At 36.0% G+C, this 19,127-nt stretch overlaps 1 protein-coding gene across 20 annotated transcripts in view; it reads left to right on the top strand.

Annotated features, from left to right (window-relative positions):
• The window catches only part of AFDN (afadin, adherens junction formation factor), a 116,572-nt gene that overhangs the window by 44,612 nt on the left and 52,833 nt on the right, over positions 1 to 19,127 (top strand). For 15 of the 20 annotated variants that reach the window (XR_010613054.1, XM_065680411.1, XM_065680404.1 and 12 more), the window contains exons 7-15: positions 3,623 to 3,734; positions 4,149 to 4,316; positions 5,336 to 5,380; positions 9,544 to 9,638; positions 10,365 to 10,627; positions 11,978 to 12,047; positions 14,102 to 14,220; positions 17,707 to 17,768; positions 18,662 to 18,867. Coding sequence is in view for 19 of the 20 variants with exons in the window: in XM_065680411.1 (XP_065536483.1) it covers positions 3,623 to 3,734; positions 4,149 to 4,316; positions 5,336 to 5,380; positions 9,544 to 9,638; positions 10,365 to 10,627; positions 11,978 to 12,047; positions 14,102 to 14,220; positions 17,707 to 17,768; positions 18,662 to 18,867 (1,140 nt within the window). In the remaining variant the exon portion in view is untranslated. The remainder of the gene's footprint in view (positions 1 to 3,622; positions 3,735 to 4,148; positions 4,317 to 5,335; positions 5,381 to 9,543; positions 9,639 to 10,364; positions 10,628 to 11,977; positions 12,048 to 14,101; positions 14,221 to 17,706; positions 17,769 to 18,661; positions 18,868 to 19,127) is intronic. The other 5 variants (XM_065680418.1, XM_065680413.1, XM_065680412.1 and 2 more) reach the window with 1 other exon arrangement.

Genomic DNA, 19,127 nt, shown 5'->3' with positions numbered 1-19,127 from the left:
GGCTAATAGCAGATCTGTTTTATACCTTTAAGAGCAGAAGACCTTACTGTTTTGCTTACCATAAGTCATTGCAGTTGGTTGAAATCTACTTGGCCTTTCTCATGCTTCTGCTGATAGAGAGCTTGGGTTTTCAGTATGATAATCCGTCCTTTATTAATCAAGTTTAATATCTGTAACCTAACTTTGAAAATTCCCTTTTTATCAAATTTTTTATGGAGTTGCTTTTCTTGCTTAAAACATTATGATATCCTGGCTGTAGCTTGATGTCTTTCATCACTGTTTGTCCTTTTTGGAAACTCACAAATACAGTGCTAAATGGGTGTCATGGCCATTGGTACTCCTTTACACTGAAGTCTCATAGCTGTTCCTTACCCCTGGTGGAGCTTTTGCCTGTGTTCTTCTGACACTTCACAATTTTCCACAGAAGACAGATTTGTTTTGCACATGCTCCTATTATTTTCTTATTTGTTGGGTTTAAAACAGTGTACAGTGGAGCGTATAACTTCAGTTTCCTACTGTTTGGGATTTTTAAATATTTTGTTCTTGTCGGGTGGCAGGTGAAGTGTCTTCAAATAAGACTTAAACAATTGGCATTTACTTAACTGTTTAGATAGATAGTTATATGACAAAACCTTTATAAGGTTGCATAAGTTCCTGTAATAAAGTTCACTCACTTCTGAAGTTTCAGCTGAAAGATGAGCACTGTAAGAATTTTTCTTAACACTTAACCATTCACAACCATTATTGTAAATGGCAGTTTCCTGTTAGTTGCTTGTCTTTGTACCCTGGTTTGCAGTGTACCAGGCTGTACCTTTATGCCCACGTGTAAAGTTCTTCTCTATGTAATCAAGTAAATACAGGTTTGTTCCAATATGTTTTCTTTGTTCCAGTTTGCTTGGCTTGAGTTTTCCTGAATAATAAGGGGTTCACTGCACATATCTCAAGTTGTCAAATTAATTAGACAGTCTTTCAAGCAACCTGTGCATATTCACTTAGGGCGTAAGACTTGTTCGCACAGCAAGCTAGTTAACTAAAAGTAGAATTTTGATTGGATTTCTGGTTAAACATACTCTTCACTTGAGAATAAGGCATAAAGAACTTTTTGTAATGTCAAGCAAAACCATACAGTTCATGGCAGTTAGTTTTGGGGGTGTTTGCTTAAGAAATAAAGATTACAGACATGAGACTTTAAATATTTTTTGTAGCAAGTTCAATTGTTTGGTTGTTTTAGTTTTTTTTTCTTTTTTTCCTTTCCTTTTTTTTTTTTTCTTTTTTTTTTTCCAAGTGCATGTGCAGAGCCTGTATTCCCAATTTGTAAGGAATTTTGCGGGTTCGTTTGTTTGAATGAGTCAATATATTTAGACATAAAATAAATCTAAGTTTTTTCATTTAAAAAATCCCACCAAACACTAAAATGACGGAAGAGCTTATTGAAGACCCATTATAGCATGGGTTCTTTTTGTGTGTGTGTGTGTGTGTAATTTTTGTGTATGTGTGTATCTTTTCCAAAGGGTTAGTCTGATTACTTGTTCTGTAATTAATACTGACCACAGGAAGGTTAAGTATTTGATATTATCTTCTCTTGTGTATCACAGCAGATGCCTTGAAAGTTAAGTCCTGAGTTGCTATGGACTTCATTTAAATTTATGTCGTATTTTGTGCATGTTTCACTGCTTTTTTAGCTGAATAAAGATTGGAATGACTTTATAAGTATATGCTAATTAGTGCAATTATGGGGAAGCAGAGTATATTCTTCTGAATCGTTATGTATTTTGTTTCAGTTGGTAGAATGAAGAGACTTCAAGTCTCTTCCAAGACTTGTGATATTAAGCTGGTTTTACCAATCTCCATTTCCTATGTTGTCGCAGAAATCAGTGAAGTGTGTGTTCCTGGCCTCAGCAATCTGCATGGATTTAAATTCATGAAAGGGTATTTAGCTGTATCTTCTATTTCTCAACATTAAAGCAATTTTCTACCTATGAGCCAAAACCCAATCATAATATAAACTTGTTCCCATGTTCTAAATTTATTCTAAAATGTAGGAAATTCAGCTTTGTGGGTGAATCTGAGACAGCATTTTCCTGAAACAGACGTTTCTGAGAATGGCTTCTTCACAGCTAGAACTCTCTTTGCCTGCAGGAATTCACATGTGGTGGTTTGTGTCTTTCCACAGGTTAGGTCACACACTTTTTAAAGTGAGGTATGGCTGAGTTATCAGCTTATGCCTCCTGAGAGTCAGGGAGGAATTCAACTGTCTGAAAGTTGAGACCAGCACCCAAGTACAGATGCTCATCCAAGTTCCAAGGCAGAAGTAGTAACCGGGGCAAGTTAGTAGCACCTCTGTATTTCATCTGTCCTTTAACTTCACTGCAATTGGGTTTTTTTTGTTTTGCTCCCCAGTCCAGTATTGGTCAGCCCTGGTACACATACTATAGCATGTAGTTCTTGTGTAGCAACTGGTTGCCTTCTGTCACTAGGGTTTTGGAATTTAAAAATCGTTGCTTTTTGAATAAGGCTTGAAACAGTGTTACTTTAATTAGCTAATCAAAATTATCCTGTAGGTATAATTGATTTTAAAATTGGAAAAGAGTGGTTTAAAATAGAAAAGAGTGGTTTGGCAAGATAAGATTTGAGTGTAGATGTGTTTCTGTTTCCCTTTGGCTTATACATTTTAATGTTTTCCTTATTTTATAATATCTTGTCTACTTGAAAATCTAATTAAAGATAATTTAATTAGTCCTATGTTTAGCCGGGTTTTGCATAGAAAATGTTTTAGGGAAAGGCAAATGACTCTATTACATACTTTAGATCTTACATGTACTTGTTTCCTGCTTGGAAGAAGATGAAAGAATGTTTGAGGTGGATCTGTGAGAACTTGGTTAACACTAAAATGGGTGTGGAAAGGAGGTGATAAATAAGAGTGGAAAGTCTCTTGAGTGCTGCAGCATAGAAGGGTAAAGTAGCCAACAGTGCATCACTCCAGAAGGTGTTACCTGGGTCATAGTTCAGAGATGGGAATAATTTTGAGTATCTTGTTTAAAATAGAGCTGTCTATGAATTTAAGTCGCATTGTTGGCTTCACAAATGCGGTATAAAAAAACCTAAGATGTATTTCATTATTTTAGTCACCTTTGAAAGATCTATCTTTAACTTGGAAGACACTCATGCAGTGTGATACTGGTTATCATCGTTTTTCATGCTTGATCACTGTGGGGAGCAGTAATGGAAATGTGCATGAAATCACAAGTTATGTCTCCTTTAGAGTCAGAATTCATGAATCAAGGTTTCTCCCTTCCTCTGTCTTGTTAGGATATAGCTGTAAAAGGTATGAGCAGTCTGTATTTCTGTTCCAAAAGTATACTTGGTTTTGGTTCTTTAGACAGCTTGTCTATGTTACATGTAACTTGCTTTCCTTCACTTTTTAAATATATCTGGTGTTCTGGAAATGTGATTTAATTGTGACAAGAGAGAGAAGGCAAAATTCCTTTCAAGTAACTGAATCCTTTTATTTTATCTTTTGTTATAAGGGAGCAAACTAGAAAAAATCAGAAGTTATATCCCTCAGTTCTCTGTTCTAATTGTCTGTTAACAGCTCTAAATACTGGTAATGGTTCTTTTCTAGGTCACACTTCCTCCTGGTGCTCAGCACTGTGATGATAAAGGTGCTAAAGAAACTATTCTTGATGATGATGAGTGTCCCCTGCAGATATTCAGGGAGTGGCCTAGTGATAAAGGTAAATATTAAAAGCTTTAAGAGTTTTTTGTGCCTTGGGTGTTGTAAACCTTGGTGTGGAACCTCTGAAAAGTTTAAACTGCTGTAAGAGTTTAAAGTGTTTTGTTTTCAGGCACTTGTAATACAAGGTGTTTTTAGAGTTATTTACTATTTAATTCAGCACAGTTTATAGTATTACATCTTTAATCAGTAGAAGAATTTTACATTTTGTCCTAAAGTTTTTAAATTATCTACTGTGGAGGAGTATGCTGTTAATCTTTTCATTAGTTTTAACTTAAAGATAACTACATAAAGAAATGTCAGGAACTTAGTAAGCCAAAAGTAATCCTGTGGAACATTCACAAATTACTAAATGTTTGATGTGTGCTTGTTCACTGATAGTGAGATTCAAAGGATGTATAATACTGTGTTTTAGGAATACTAGTCTTTCAGTTGAAAAGGCGGCCTCCTGATTATATCCCAAAGAAATCCAAGAAAATAGCTGATGGAAAGCCATTAAAGGGGAAGGAAAGAGTTGACGGGTCTGGCTATGGCTCTTGCCTTCCTCCTGAGAAACTACCATACCTAGTAGAATTAAGCCCAGGTAAGAATTCTAGTTATCTAATAATCTAAAATACATTATTAGATAGGTATTTAGACTTTCAGAGATAAAACTTTCATTGGAAGACTAAGAAAGTATGATAAAACACATGCAACTTCTACTCTGATACATGAAGACAATAGAAATTAAAGTTTTGGATATGGACTTTTGTTTGTGGTGATTTAGTTATTTGCAGCTCTTTGTACCCAAGTTACACTTAATAGGAAACTCAGGTACCTGAAGAGAGGTGATTTACAATTTGAAGTCTGGTTGTTCACCATTTGGGAAACCAGGCTGGAAGTTAGAGCTGAAAACTGTTCAGAACTGCAGAAAAAAAAGGGAAAAGGTTAAAAATCCAAGTAGTGTGGTGTGTTTAGTTCGGGTTTGGTTGGTTGTTTTTTTCCTTGGTTGTTTTTGTTGGGTTTTTGTTTGTTTGTTTGTTTTTTTTTTAAGCCAGATGAAGTTAGTAGTACACAGAATGTATTATTAAATGTATTTTATATTGTGTTCTATATGCTGAGGTTTGCTTTGTGTACTGGTATTTTGGGTTCTTCTAATAGTACTTTTGATTCCTTGTGCTCTAAACTCTTCATGGAGACTAGTCCCTTTAGTATTAAAATGTTGTGCTTGAGCAGTGGAGCAAGACATCCATTAACTGGGAGAGGAAAAACAATCTGAAATGCCACAGGTGGCAACACTGTGTACTAAGCCTTTGCCATGGTGCCCGTGGGACTGATCTATTGTTCATGTTTTTCTTCTAACAGCTTGTTGTTGCTTTTCTAAACAATAGGGATTGTTTCATTCAGTAGCTTTGTAGTACTGATGTCTTTATATTCTGTGCAGTTTCTAAAGTTGAAAGAGTTTAATACACTTCATCCTTATAAATTGAATAAGTGTTGTCTGGCTACAGTTTCACCCTTTCCTGTCTTTTCTTTTCCTGCCCTCTTCCGCATGTTCTGCATGGTATCTGTCCTGCTGGTGCTGCCTTCACCTGGGTCCTCTGCATGTGTTTCTAACCCCAGGGAGAAGGAATCACTTTGCCTACTACAACTATCACGCTTACGAAGGTAACGCTATATTTAATACTGTTCTGTCATTGGTCACTAAAAACATCACTGGCTGTAAGTCTTCTGATTCTTTTTGACGAATTAAAGGCTGTCTTGCTTATCTTACTATTTTTCAAGGGATTGCTTCTGTGAAGTAGTTATCTGTCTTGTCAGCTGCCATTTAATTATTCAGTCTGTGAACAAACATCAAATAGATGATGAATGTACTACCATCCAAAAAGTTCAACCTTCCAGCTAAAGGTTAACAGCTAAATTTCATAGGGTGGTTTACAAGCAGTGTTGTGATAGAAAGAAAAACGTTCTTTGATCCATCTACTTGCTGAATTCATTGTTCTAAAGTGAATTGAGTAAATAGCATGGAACTTAACTGTGCTTTGCAGTGCTTTACCATGTTGATTCAGAGGATGAAATCGATGATGATTTTTATGTGAAATAGTGTTTGGACCACTGGTGAAGTGACCTCACTTTCTGCTGTTTTGTGTTTCATAGCATCCTCTGCTATTTTTACTGCCTGATTTGTGGTGTTGTGTAACATTTATGGTGTGTGTCAAAGAGTTTAGCCACGCTAGGCAGTAGAGTTTTATTCAGTTTTATCTGTAGTATTTGAAATTGATAATCTAATCTACAAAACATTATGGATTTTGATTCTCCTTGGAGTTTGATCAATAAGCAGATATGTCCTAGTGTGGCCAAATAGACAAGAATACAAAGCCACTTTATAATGAAATGTCTTTCAAATTACTTTTTATTGTTTTTTTTTTTTTTTTTGTGGTTGTTTGTTTTTTTTTTTGTTTTTTGTTTGGGTTGTTTTTTTTGGCATCTGTTTTCTCATTTTTTTTTTCCTGACTACTATAACAGTACTAGACACATCTGATGGTGTTGCTCACCCTTTCATGGCTATAGAGTGCAGTACTGGGGTTTAAATAACTCTGTTCAAACTTACGCCTCCAGTGCTCAACTCTGGTGAATTCAGACTTCCATTTCATTGACATCATTATTCCAGAGAGCAGAAAAGTTCTGTAGAACGTGCTGAACTGATAAGCATAGAGGAGCTCTGCAAGAACACCTGACCATTGAGTAGAATGCTTGAAATTTGGTTGCATCTCACTAGAGGGAAGAAAAAATTACACTTTCTTACATCTTCATCTCAGAATGTGTGAAAGAGGTCTTAGTATGATAGAGTCTAGTCTGTCTCTTCGGAGCAATGCATTTTGGCATATTTGTATTTAGAAATGACTTCTACAGAAGTGTCCTTCTGTCAAAACATTGGCTGTTTATGTTCTTGCAGAAGAACCTGGCAGATTTCAGTTTCATGCCTTGAGCAATTGCACAAATTCAGTAAGTTTGCTACTGGAAGTTTGTCCTGTGCTTCTGCTCCTCCATGACTGACATTGCTGGTTGTATGAGCTTTATGGACTGAATATCAAATTCTGCACAGTGTGGTAGAGGATGCACTTCAGTGGCTTGTGGCTGCAAATGTGGTAGTCAGCAATTGTCTCTGTCTTCCAAGTACTGTAAATGAACCAATCAATAGAGATGAATCTGATAGTAGCAGAAATAGACTGAATAGACTGAAGTGTATTATGACGGCACTTGAACGGCTGGCACTGTTGATGATATCTGTGAATATGACTGCTGATGAGTTCAGGGATGTTACTATCTTCAGGCTGAGAAAAATGAGAAAAAGACATTTTTTAGGATTTGAGCTCTGAGATTTATTTACAAGCCTGAAGTAAAAATTACAAAGCATTACATAAAAATAAATACATTCAAAAAAGGAGGCAAAACCTTAAGGTGTTTTTTCTCCCTGCCTGTTCACAAAAAAAAAAGCAATGCTGAACTGTAGAATTGACAGCAATGGAAGATGCTGAAAACATGCAGGCACAAAAGCTTGCAAAGAATTGCAGGAGGTTGAAGAAGCTTAAAAGTCTTGGGCAGGGCTGTTTTACTGGCCAGCTTTCTGAGAACAGAACTGCAGTGTAGTATGTGGTAACACTTTTACGCTTTCATGTGAAGCATCTTTGTCATCTGTTGCATGCTTACTATTGTTTTTTTCTGCTGGAAGCGTGCATCTTGTCTGAAATTTAATAGTGAATTGTCTTCTGAATTTGTCATGGTATTTCAAATCTGCTCAACTAGTCCCTTAAAATTCCTACTGTTTAAAATATTAGCACCCAGGAATTTGTGCAGGAAATCTGCTGCTCCTCAAGTGTGGATTTAACTAATATTTAAGTCAATAGGTGCAGTCCCTTATATGGATGGTTTTGTTCAACTTTGAGGCTTACTTCTTTCTGTGGTCTGATACTCATTTGGTTTAGTCTGGTTTTAAGTCTGTACTATTTCCCAGAATTGTTTCAAGCACCGGGCTAACAAAATCAATTGAAATGACCATCTCCAAAGTGGTGCAGTGCTCACCTTTTAGTGGTGAAGTAATGCTTTTAAAATACATATCCATGAAGAGAGGCCTGTCTTTTTTTGTATTAATCCAGAATCTACCTTTGTATTAGGAATTACTGGGTTGACATGCTTAGAGCGACTGTTCAGTTATGTTCACTACATAGTTTGGTGGTTTTGCTGGTTGGGTGTTTTTTTGTTTGTTTGGGGTTTTTTTAAATAACACTGCTGTTTGAAGCATGAATGTTGACTTGTAACTGCATAAACCTAGACACGGGTTCTGTTTGTGTTGCGTCCTTAGCTTAAAACAGCCTTCTTGGACTGTCATGGTGTGGGGAGGCAGGGAATTTGTCATAGGTATGGCAAAACTTGTGTCCCGCTGTAGTGACTTATAAGGAATGCATTCCAGACAGCATTTAGGTGAGCTTACAGCTGTTGGAAAACAGGAAATACAAGACTTTGTACTGCAGCATAATGCAGCCTTCCTTCCCTCCTGCATCCCCCCCTCCCCTGGAACAAAAAGGCTTTTCATCTTTTTTAGAATTTGTAGTAATTCTCTCCAAGATACCTTTTACTGTAGAAATGGGCTTTTACTGATGGATGATTACGTGTGTGTTCCAAATAACTTTCAGCTTCAATTTTTCTCATTTTCCTGGGAAAAAAAAAAAAGAAGTGTTTGTATTTAGTCCTGTGGTTTAAGCTTTTACTTGTTAAATTGGACACTCCAGAGAAACAGGGCAGTCTTGATTTGCCTAAGCAGAAACGTCATGTTACTAAAATACGTTTCTTGTGTGAAAGCATGACATGCATTTATACTAAGGATATATGGTAGCGTGACGTAAATGTTGAACTCAGGAATGAAATCCATAAGTTCTCTTAAATGAGCATTTGGAAAACATAGTATTTTACCATGTATTCTACAGAATACTTCAGAAATATGTAGGATTGTCTTTTTTATTTTTTGTTTTAAAATGTCAAAAATTAAATGGGGAGGGGGGAAGTATGTTTAACGTGGAGTGAAATCACTGGACTGTAAAGACTGCTCTCTGATCTGTGTCTAAAGGGATTAGGAGAAGGTGCTGTAAGAAATTAAAAACAAAAGCCCTAGATAACTAGCCCTGACTTTTATGTCACTGGCTTCTGAAATTCCAGTATTTTTGCCTGTTGAATAAGAGTCCCTGCCCCCGAACTAAATCTTGTATTTTTTGGGTGCCAGTTTTAACAAACTGGGATGTGCATAGGAGGATGAAATGTCTGACTTTGGGATTCATAAGTAAATAAATGAAGGAGCTACTCTAGGTTTTCATGTGTAAATTGTGGGGAGACGTAATAACAATTGAGAGAATTTGGGGGTAAGCAGCCAAATGTATGTCTGCATTTGGTGACATTGAAGATGCAGCCGTATAATTTCTGATTAGCATTGTTAAGTATGAAAAACTGCACGCATTCTAAGTTGCTGAAGATACTCCTATTAGCATTGCTTTTTTATTGTACAGTGATATTAGTTGTATGTCTCTATAGAGTCAAATATTGAGATTTAATAAAAGGCTATCCCCATACCTGCAAAGTGTTCATAGAACTGAGTGCTCTTGTGTTGAATCCTTTTTTTGTGATGGATGACGTACAACTAAGTTCCTAACAAATCTCAAAAGAATGTCACTCATTTAATTTTGGTGAACATTGCTATTCTGAACTAAATTGCAGTAACACAGAAATTTTGTGCATTTGAATTTTAACTTGCAAATTAATATTTTTCACTTGCTGTACAGATGGTTCTGACTCCAGAGATAAGCCAAAGCTCTATCGTCTACAGTTAAGTGTCACTGAAGTTGGAACTGAAAAATTTGATGAAAATTCCATTCAGGTATGGAAAAAAGCAGGCTCAGATGACAGAACTTATCCAGTCTTTGGTCAGTTATGTGTAAATGTAGAAACTGGGTAAGTAAAATATTCTGTAGATATCCTACAAAGCTAGAAGGGTTAAATATTGCTGCAGTTTCATGTTAATGGTCGTAACTCTGACTTTATTTCCTGTTTTGTGATCTTAGAGGAAAGTAAAGGTTTCATTATTTAAAATGGGGTTTTCTTTTCTTTTGACTGGACACTGTGTCCACTGGTACTTCTCAGTGTTATTGTGACTGCTTAATGGCTTCCAACCCCTTTGAGTGAGGCTGGATTTTGTAAATGTATTAAACAAGCATAGCTGCATGAAGTTCATGCCAGAGTCTCTTACAGGACCGTAGGTCCATATCAGTGCAGGTGGCTGACTTGCAAATATTTGCATTGTGAGGTTCCACATCAAAACAGCAAGTGAAAGAAAACAGTTCTGAACAGCATATGACCAAAAAAAGGGAAAACCTTTCCATTAAGGGATTTCTGCTGCATGTTTTAGTTAACTGTGTTTTATTATCTCTGTTGCAAGGAAAATTGAAGTGAAACTCAACTGATTTTAGTACCACTCACCTGTGTTAAATTCATAAGCAAGTGAGGTTAAGTTAGTAGTCTGTAAAAATGGTAAGCTGCTCATTTTGTTTTAATTTCTACTGCTGTATAATTTAGCTTATTCTATGTTAATTAATTCTATTCCTAGTTATTTGGTCCAGGAATTCAGCCTCATCACTGTGACCTCACTAATATGGATGGGGTTGTCACTGTAACCCCAAGAAGCATTGATGCTGAAACCTATGTGGAAGGTCAGCGTATTTCAGAAACCACTATGCTGCAAAGTGGAATGAAGGTTCAGTTTGGGTCATCTCATGTATTTAAGTTTGTGGATCCCACTCAAGACCATATTATTTCTAAAAGACCTATTGATGCAAGTCTTATGGTCAAAGGTCCTAGACACAAAACTGGGTAAGTAAACTGGGAGCTCTCGAAAAAATAGTGAGTATTATTAATATCCTGTGTCTAGAGTATGACTTCAAATGAGTTCTGAATAGCTGCTTGAAGTGTTAAATATATAACTATTTTAATACTTGAGCTCCACCTTGTGATTTTTTCTGGGATTAGCAAGTGTCTTTCTCATTGTGAAGTATTCAGAGAAGTTTTCCTGATGCTCACTTCTGTGTTAAAAACAGTGGAACACCTTATTTTAATATATTTCAAAGTTCATTCAACCTCCAGGAAAAGTAAAGAAGTCACTGAACGTTTTCAGAGAGCTTGGTTCTTGGTTTTTTTTCAGATAGTAAATTTAAAATTCCCCAAGAAGGATTTGGAAATCAAGTACCGTCATCATGAACTGAGACAGTCAGGATAGGGAATTAGATGTCTCAATATAGCAACTACTTTTTGCAGTGTGATTACGGTTTTACAAAGACTAACAGTCCCAAAGTCCATCCTGTTGTTTCTCTGTATATTCACATTTTTGATAGGTGCGTAATGAAAACACTGGTTATAGGTTTAGTGACTTGCAGAGTTTCAGGTATTCCATTCAGTGGATATAGAAATTCTCAGGTGAAATTAGTTAGTAAGAGTTAGTATAGGTATGTGTTTTAACCATTATTTTTTTCTCAACTTAATGTGGAAGTATGCTGTGTGATAGTTATAGGGCTAGTCTGCTGGAAGGCCTCCAGCAATTTAGCTGTCCTGTAATATTTCTGCTTAAGTCTTGAGTTCACTCTACATCAAGCTTGCAGATCAATAAACAAATGATCTTGCAGGTTTATGTAGTCGACTGCAAAGCATGGTACTACTGCAGAACTTTACACCTGGACAGCAAAATCACTTTCAAAGGGTTACTGCAGTTGGAAAAATCAAATATTTTTCAAACTCTTTAGAATAAGTAGATAATAAAATTGATTGCTATGATTTATGAATTTTTTACATTATCAGGAAGGTATGTTTGGTACTGAATAAGTGGGCAAAAAATTGTAGCAAGTTTACTACAAGGGAACATAATACCTTGAACATATTTTTATGTGGTTTTATCTTTATATTATTTATGTTTGTGTATTTCTATTTTCTCATTTAACTGGGAAAAAAGTCATCAAGAATCTGTTTTTCCAAAGGAAATTACCTGTATAGATACCTGTAGGTGTTCTTATATACAGAATCAATACAGTGTTTTAAAAAGTGAATATTAACTGAACTCATGGTATACCTCTTGAATTTTAATTTACTGATTTTAGCTGCTCTGTTCCTTACTTGTTAAATGTTTAATGATGTAGTTTCTAAGACGTACTTGAAATGTTATCTTGCTTTTAGAGCTGTTCAGGAAACCACATTTGATCTGGAGGGAGATGTTCACAGTGGAACAGCATTACCAGCAAGCAAGGTATTGTGTTATGACTAAATTAGCAGTAAATAACAAAAGATCATGTGTAAGGTCAAAATTAAACCATCAGTAGTATTTGGCGAAGTGCAGCTGGTTCCTCCTTCTCCCCAGCCATTTCCTGCTGTGGGTGAGCTTTGGTATCATGTGCGTTGCCTTCCCTCCCCACAGAACTGTTCTGTTTATGCATTTGGCATGTGTCCCATGCCAATAATACTAATTTTTTTTAGAAAAGGAAATTTCTCCAGCCTGGAATAGTTTCTTCCCAAGCTGACCTTTTGAAGGCAGATTTCATGGAGGTAGACATTCATGTTAGACCTGTATGTAGCCTATGACTGTCATCTGCAGTAGGGTAAATAAATGTTTATATATGATTTTAAAGGGTGTTCAATTTTAATTTAACTAGGCATTTAAAATTTAATGAATGTGACTTTTGACTTCAGTACAGCTCCTGTGTACATGCTGACTAAACAAACAGCCTCTGCAGTCAGAATTTTAAACTCTTTATGAGGTGATAATCTTTTCTTGCTTTCCTTCTACATTGTCTTTCTGTTAATAAATTCTGTGCCAGAGTTACATATTTTAGAAGCAGAGTAAAATGACACCCTGGTTAATGCTTTTCTTGGTGCTGTGGTCACATGCCTCAGATGAAATGAGAGAATGAATTATTTCAACAGTATGAAATATATTAGTCTGCTCAGAAAGTTATTTCTTTTTATGTTTTATTACTACTATTATCAAGTTGAAGTACATGTAAAGAAATTCAGTGATACTGAAATGTTAGTGTAGGTATTAATAATACTTTGATAGCTTTTGAATACGTTAGTCATATTTTTTTTCCTTGCCACAGACTTCAGTTTCAGGTTTTTTTTCTTTCTTGTAGCTTTGTTTGTGACATTGCTTTCTTTTACCTTCGTTGCACTCTTTACCTCAGATAGGTATTTATTTAGTGACATTATGGCAGGAAAAAACCCAAGGAACATTGCAAACTTAAAACGCTTCAAAATTGCTGAGGTGTGGAGTTTGTGACACTGTTATATAGCGTGGCTCATAGTCTTTTCAGACTCATGAGAAAAGTACTTCTAGTGGACTTAGGAAAGCTTGAGAATCTTTATTTGTTTTTTGTTATTTGAGAATGTACATTACATCTTGTTAAATTGCGGGTTGAATCACTTGTTTTCTGATGGTTGCTCTTCAGAGTTTGCGGTTTCTGTATGGTAAAGGGGTAACAATAGCTTTGTTCAAACTCTTGCTTTGAAATGCATTTTTTTGGTAGGTTTTCTTGTGTCAAAGCAAATTATTTAGTCCTAACAATTTCTTAGGAAATGTGGTAACACCTTTTATTTTACTAATGCTTTGTTTTCAACTGTTACACTGAAAAATAATTGCTATGTATTTTACTGCTTAAAGCAGCATGTTTTTTCCCTTCCTGATAGGGTGTGATGTAATTGGAGGTGATCAATTTAAAGCTTCTTACTAAGGAGCTCGTGACACTGAAAGAAAACAAATCATGGAATTGTACATTAAAAATGGCATTGTTTGAATTGCCACTTCTTGCCCTGAAAAATTATGTACTGTCTAGCAGCTCAGTCTTTCCTTAAGATCAGGATAAATGGTGGCATGGTTCAGAAATGTGTAAGTGCTTGGAATCTATTGCAGAGGTAGAATAGGGGAGCATAGCCAGTTTTAAATGTGTTAATATATTTCACTTTGTCTCTTGGCTGAAATTTTCATTAATAATTCATTCTTTTTATTGATAACCACACAACTTTTAAATAAAGAAATTGTACATTTTCATTATATATTCTTGCAGTGCATTAACAAATAGCTGCTCCTCACTGGCCACTGTTGTCTTTTGACTTTCAAGTGTCCTCTTTAGTTCTTCATTGTGGTAAAAACACCTGCTGAGCTGCTGGACTCTGTGCTGTACTCTTCTCTTTTGTTTTCTCATCTCTTTTAAAGTCTCAAATTGACACTTCATTTTAATACTGCCAAGCACAAATACTGGCTAATCCAATGTTTGCATGCTAAGCACCTGTCCTGCTGTTTTGAATTAGAGCACCAGCAGGCTTGATGGTGACAGGACATCATCAGCATCCAGCACAGCCGAACGAGGAATGGTGAAGCCGATGGTTAGAATAGAACAGCAGCAAGATTACCGCAGACAGGAAAGCAGGTAGGAAATGTGTAATCCATTACTTCTCATAATGGAAAAAAACAAGTACATTTTTCTGATAGATAAAGCAGTATATGAAAATAGTTTAAACTCTGATTTTCCTAACGGAAGATGAGATTTCCTTTCAGGTCATAGAATCAGCATGATTTGGGTTGGAAGGGACCTTAATGATCATCTAGTTCCAACCCCCCTGCGATAGTCAAGGACAGCTTCCACTAGGGAAGGTTGCTCAAGGCTCTGTCCAACCTGGCCTTGAACACTGCCAGCGGTGAGGCAGCCACAGCTTCTCTGGGCAACCTGTGCCAGCACCTCACCACTTTAACAGTGAATAATTTTATTTCTTATATCTAAATTTATCGCTTGGAGTTTAAAGCAAGGTTACCCTTGCCCTGTCACTACATACCCTTGTAAACATGTCCTGTCACTACCCATCTTCCCTCCAAATAAAAACCAGGATTAACAACTAAAGCAAAAATCTTCAGAATATTAAAAAAAATAGTTCTTTTCCTTCAATATTCTATTATTTGTAGTTCTCTTTTTGTAAAGCCAAGCTGATAGTCATGTCACAATGATTTGTCGTTAGGAATGTCATACGAAATGACTTTCATAATATTGTTGGCAAGATGATGTGATTTACTCTTGAGAGAAAAATAATCAGGTCATTCCTATTTCTACAGTAGTCTTGTTGGCAAGTCATGCAAGCAAGAATTTTAGCTGCCTCTGAATGCTTGTCTTGTAAAGTTATGTAATTTATAAATACATGTAATACTTCCTTCTTGATTTTTGCATATATGATGTTAGTGCCTGTGATTAGGTAGATAAATGGTATCCCATTTTGCTCATAAGCCTTTTTCCGAAGTACAGAACAACACTTCATGTCTTGTATATTCACTTGGTTTCAAAAGTTATAGTGAAAAACACTGACTTCCAGTCATGTGCCATTTTCTTGCTGTTTAGTCTCTGTGTATTCATAATACCATGTTCAATTTCAACTTGTTCCCATCCAAAAGATTCTCAGTTCCTTGTTAGACAGGTTTTTTTTTAACATTAGCATTGCTTCAAAAATTGTCTCTATTTTCTGTCATAAATGGAGGAGACCTGGTGAGATACATCCAAAGATGCTGGTAGTTGGCTGACATCACTGCAACCACCCAGGGAGAGAATATATTTTATTTTTTTAATGCATTTTGTCATAGACAATCTAAGAGAATCCAGAAATACCTGGAGAATGCGCTACTGTTTTTAATGCAATTTGGAAGTGTAATGTTACCTGACACTATAGAGAGGGGGCAACCCCTAATCAATATTTTATGGCCTTCCTAGATACATCCTAACTAGACTTTCAGACTGGTTTAGCTCAGAGAATTTCATCGCTACAGAGAGGATTTTTCTATAAAAGAAGTATCAAAAGACACCATATATTTAAAATGCACTCAGTAACAAAGCAGGTTGAGTGGGTGCTGTCATATCGGAAGCACAGAATTATTTTATCTAAATTTCCAAGTTGCAAAGCTGATTTAGAGAGTATTTCTTTTGTGTGTGATTAGGAAAGGCAGAAAATGGCATATTAATTGAAGGAAACACTTACCAAGGTAGCTGAAATAATTGACTTACTGCATCTGTTCTTAGAGAATTAATTTACTGGCAAAACTAACAATTTTTAAGGAAGTCTTACCTCTTTCTACTTCATATTAATTTTTCTCTTCAAGCCAATTTCCAAAATTCTCTAAGCAATTACACTAATCCATACTACTTTTCATCTCTTCATGCTGCTTTTTCTTCCATTGGAGGGAAGACTGAGAATCCTGTTCCTTCCTCTGTGCTAAAAGAGATCACTATCTTTTTGTTCAAAAGAGAAGGAAATAAATCATCAGCTGAAATTTGTACTGGTTCACCAGCCAGTTATTTCTTTGTCTGTTATGATTCCTGTAGGGAGAGATGAAAAATTTCTCTGGAGTTGTCACCGTAGTTCTGTTTTGATAATGCTGTGTGAATATTAGTTATTCTTCACTGAAAGTAATTAAGTTCTTGGTGAAGATGATGTGCTTTTAACAGTGTGCAGGTAGTGAGAAATTGGTTAATCTTAAATGTATAGCAGTAAAACCTGCGGAAATGCTACAGTTTACGCACCAGCTGAGTGCTCTTCGTAAAGAGAGAGTGCTGTCGTGTTTGAAATATAACCAAACTGGCAGAAATTAACGTATGTATTGCAGTGCTGTGCTGCTCCTTCACAGTGCTGTGCTGCTCCTTCACAGTGCTGTGCTGCTCCTTCACTTTCTAGCTTCCAGAACTTCATTTTGCTGAGCACTATTTATAATAAAGCATTACCTGGATGGCTTAACTGAGGTCTCTCTTGGTTTAATTTTTTGCAAGTTGAAAAAAACCCCAGTGAACAAAAAATAACCAAAATAACCCAAACAAACAAAGCCAATAATAATAATAATAAAAGAACAACCCACACCACCAAACCCCAAAGGTACTTTTAGGCTTTTGATTAAATATGTTAAAATTTAATTTTAGATTTTCTGACGGCAGCCTTCAAAGTTATCTTGTGGATTTTTACTATAGGAGGTAGTTGAGTAAAGGCTTTTCGTGTCCTATCTCTGCTTCATGGAATAACTAATAATTCTCAGGAGAATGAGGCTTATATAATTGTATTACATGCCTTTTTTTATCAAAGTTGCTGGGGGAAGTAGAAAGCTCTACATATTGTGTTACGTGTGGTTAAAAATGACTGTTGCATGCAGAAGATATTGAGCTTTTACATATTTCCTAAAAATAGGTGCCTAACTACAGAGAACAGTTCAGTTAATGATTTTTCTTAAGGGAGTAATGAAATATGTGCTTAACCTTTTGTAAACGCCATAAAAATCGATTTTCTGTTCATTTTTCTCCTTTGTGAATTCTCTGATAGCGATAAGAAAGCGCTGCAGTCAGTTTTAAGTCAGGGCATAGTTCTGGGGCTCATGGAATGACTGCTGCTTCTTAGCTTAGCATAGCAACAGACAAGTGAGGGCAGAGGCTAGATTTTACCTTCTCACCAGAAGAAAGGTAAAATAAATTGACTAAGTTCTCATCAGTTTTAGGGCTCTTGCTATTAAAGATGGGAAAGAGTATTTGTTGTAACCAAACTAATGTTTCAGGTGAAGCTTCATTCACTTTCTTTCATGCATCCATGAGTAATTTGTTACTTGAATCCTGTCAATGGCAGATGGCAAACTGATCCTATCTGTCTGCCATACAGTGCAGAGGAGGATGTTCATTAATACCACAGACTCCACAGTTGAAGTCTGTATTTTGATCTGTTGTGTTGCAGGCAAATCTAGCTTGAATGATTCTAGAGGAAAGGTAACAAAAGGATAATTTTGGGGAAGGATGTTGTGTCAGTGTTCGGAACCAGTGTCTTTGGAAAAGTCTGTCATTTTACAGTGGAATTAATATCACCCATGTGGATTGTTTGTTTCAGTTTTTGTCATCTTTCTTTAGATCTCAGGATACCCATGGACCAGAACTGATACTACCTGCCAGTATTGAATTCAGGGAAAGCTGTGAGTAAATTGTTAAGTTACAAAGCTAACCTGTTAACATGTTTTTCTATAGTGTAGTATTTCATTCAGTTTGAAAACTTAAAGATATAACAAACATTGAAAAGAGTAATGGTTGAATAAATGATAGCTAATCCAGCAATATAATTTATTTTGCTGGGGAGGGTGAACAGACATTCCGGGTATTGAGCAAGTTCATGCATATCTAATTCTAATTGCATTTCAACTCTTCTGTCTTCAGATAAAATTTAACTGTGGAAAAAATTGTTAGTCCCACCTTCTGAACACTACATGGAATTCATTCTCTTCTATACAGTTCTCCATGGCTTGGATAATAGATTGCATCTTCATCAAAAATCCACTTTATATAAAATCTGATTTGGTTTAAATTTTCATTTAGTTGTTTTTTTTTTTTGTTTTTTTTTTTTTTGGTTATCTTTGTCCCCAGCTTTTTAATGTCTCAGATCTAGTAGAAAAATACCATACCAGAGATTGTCCAGAATTCAAATATTTGAAACAAAATAGATTTGTGAGCAAGCAAAGACAGTTTTTTATTAGTATAAAACTCCCTTTAAGAGGGGAGCTTTGTAGGAAGAGAATGGACAAGAGAAACCTTCCCTTTTCCTGTTCCCCTTGAAGATGCAAATTTTCAGCAAAGAGGTAGGAAATAGTACAGAAATGTTTCCTGATGATCAGGTTTTCTAGCTTTATATAGAAATGTGTTGTTAGTGTGCCTAAGTAACTGTAGTACGCAGTAAAAAATATATAGAGTTCAAATTCCTGTAAGTTGCCCCTCCCCCCAAGAGTTCCTCTATTCCCCCAAGTTACAGAATTGTTCTGTTTTCTTTCTGTCTGTGACTTTATGACACGCGGTTTTTTTTTCTCTTTCTCTACAGCTGAAGATGCCTTTTTATCTGCCATTATAAATTACACAAATAGCTCGACAGTTCATTTTAAGCTGTCACCTACATATGTTTTATATATGACATGTCGGTATGTATTGTCAAGCCAGTACAGACCTGACATCACTCCTGCTGAGCGTACTCATAAAGTCATTGCAATAGTCAACAAGATGGTGAACATGATGGAAGGAGTTATACAGGTGAGTTTCTCTGCAAAAACATGTAAAGGGAATTAAATGCGCGTTGTAGCTTATCTGATGATAACTTTAATCTTAGTGTTTAACCAACTTTTGTTGAGGGTCAGACCAATACCCCTATTGATTGCCCATGTGAAGGAATGCTTTCGTGTCAATGAATGATGTCAGTGGTAAGAGACATTCTGCTGAGTAGTGTGGGAGGTTAGGGACAAGCTGTTGCTCTGAAGATACGTTCTCTGACAGGAAGTTAATTTTCTGTAGAA

This window comes from Lathamus discolor, chromosome 5, assembly GCF_037157495.1.
Source record: "Lathamus discolor isolate bLatDis1 chromosome 5, bLatDis1.hap1, whole genome shotgun sequence".
Classification (NCBI taxonomy): Eukaryota; Metazoa; Chordata; class Aves; order Psittaciformes; family Psittacidae; genus Lathamus; species Lathamus discolor.
This window is presented reverse-complemented; position numbering and strand designations above follow the sequence as displayed.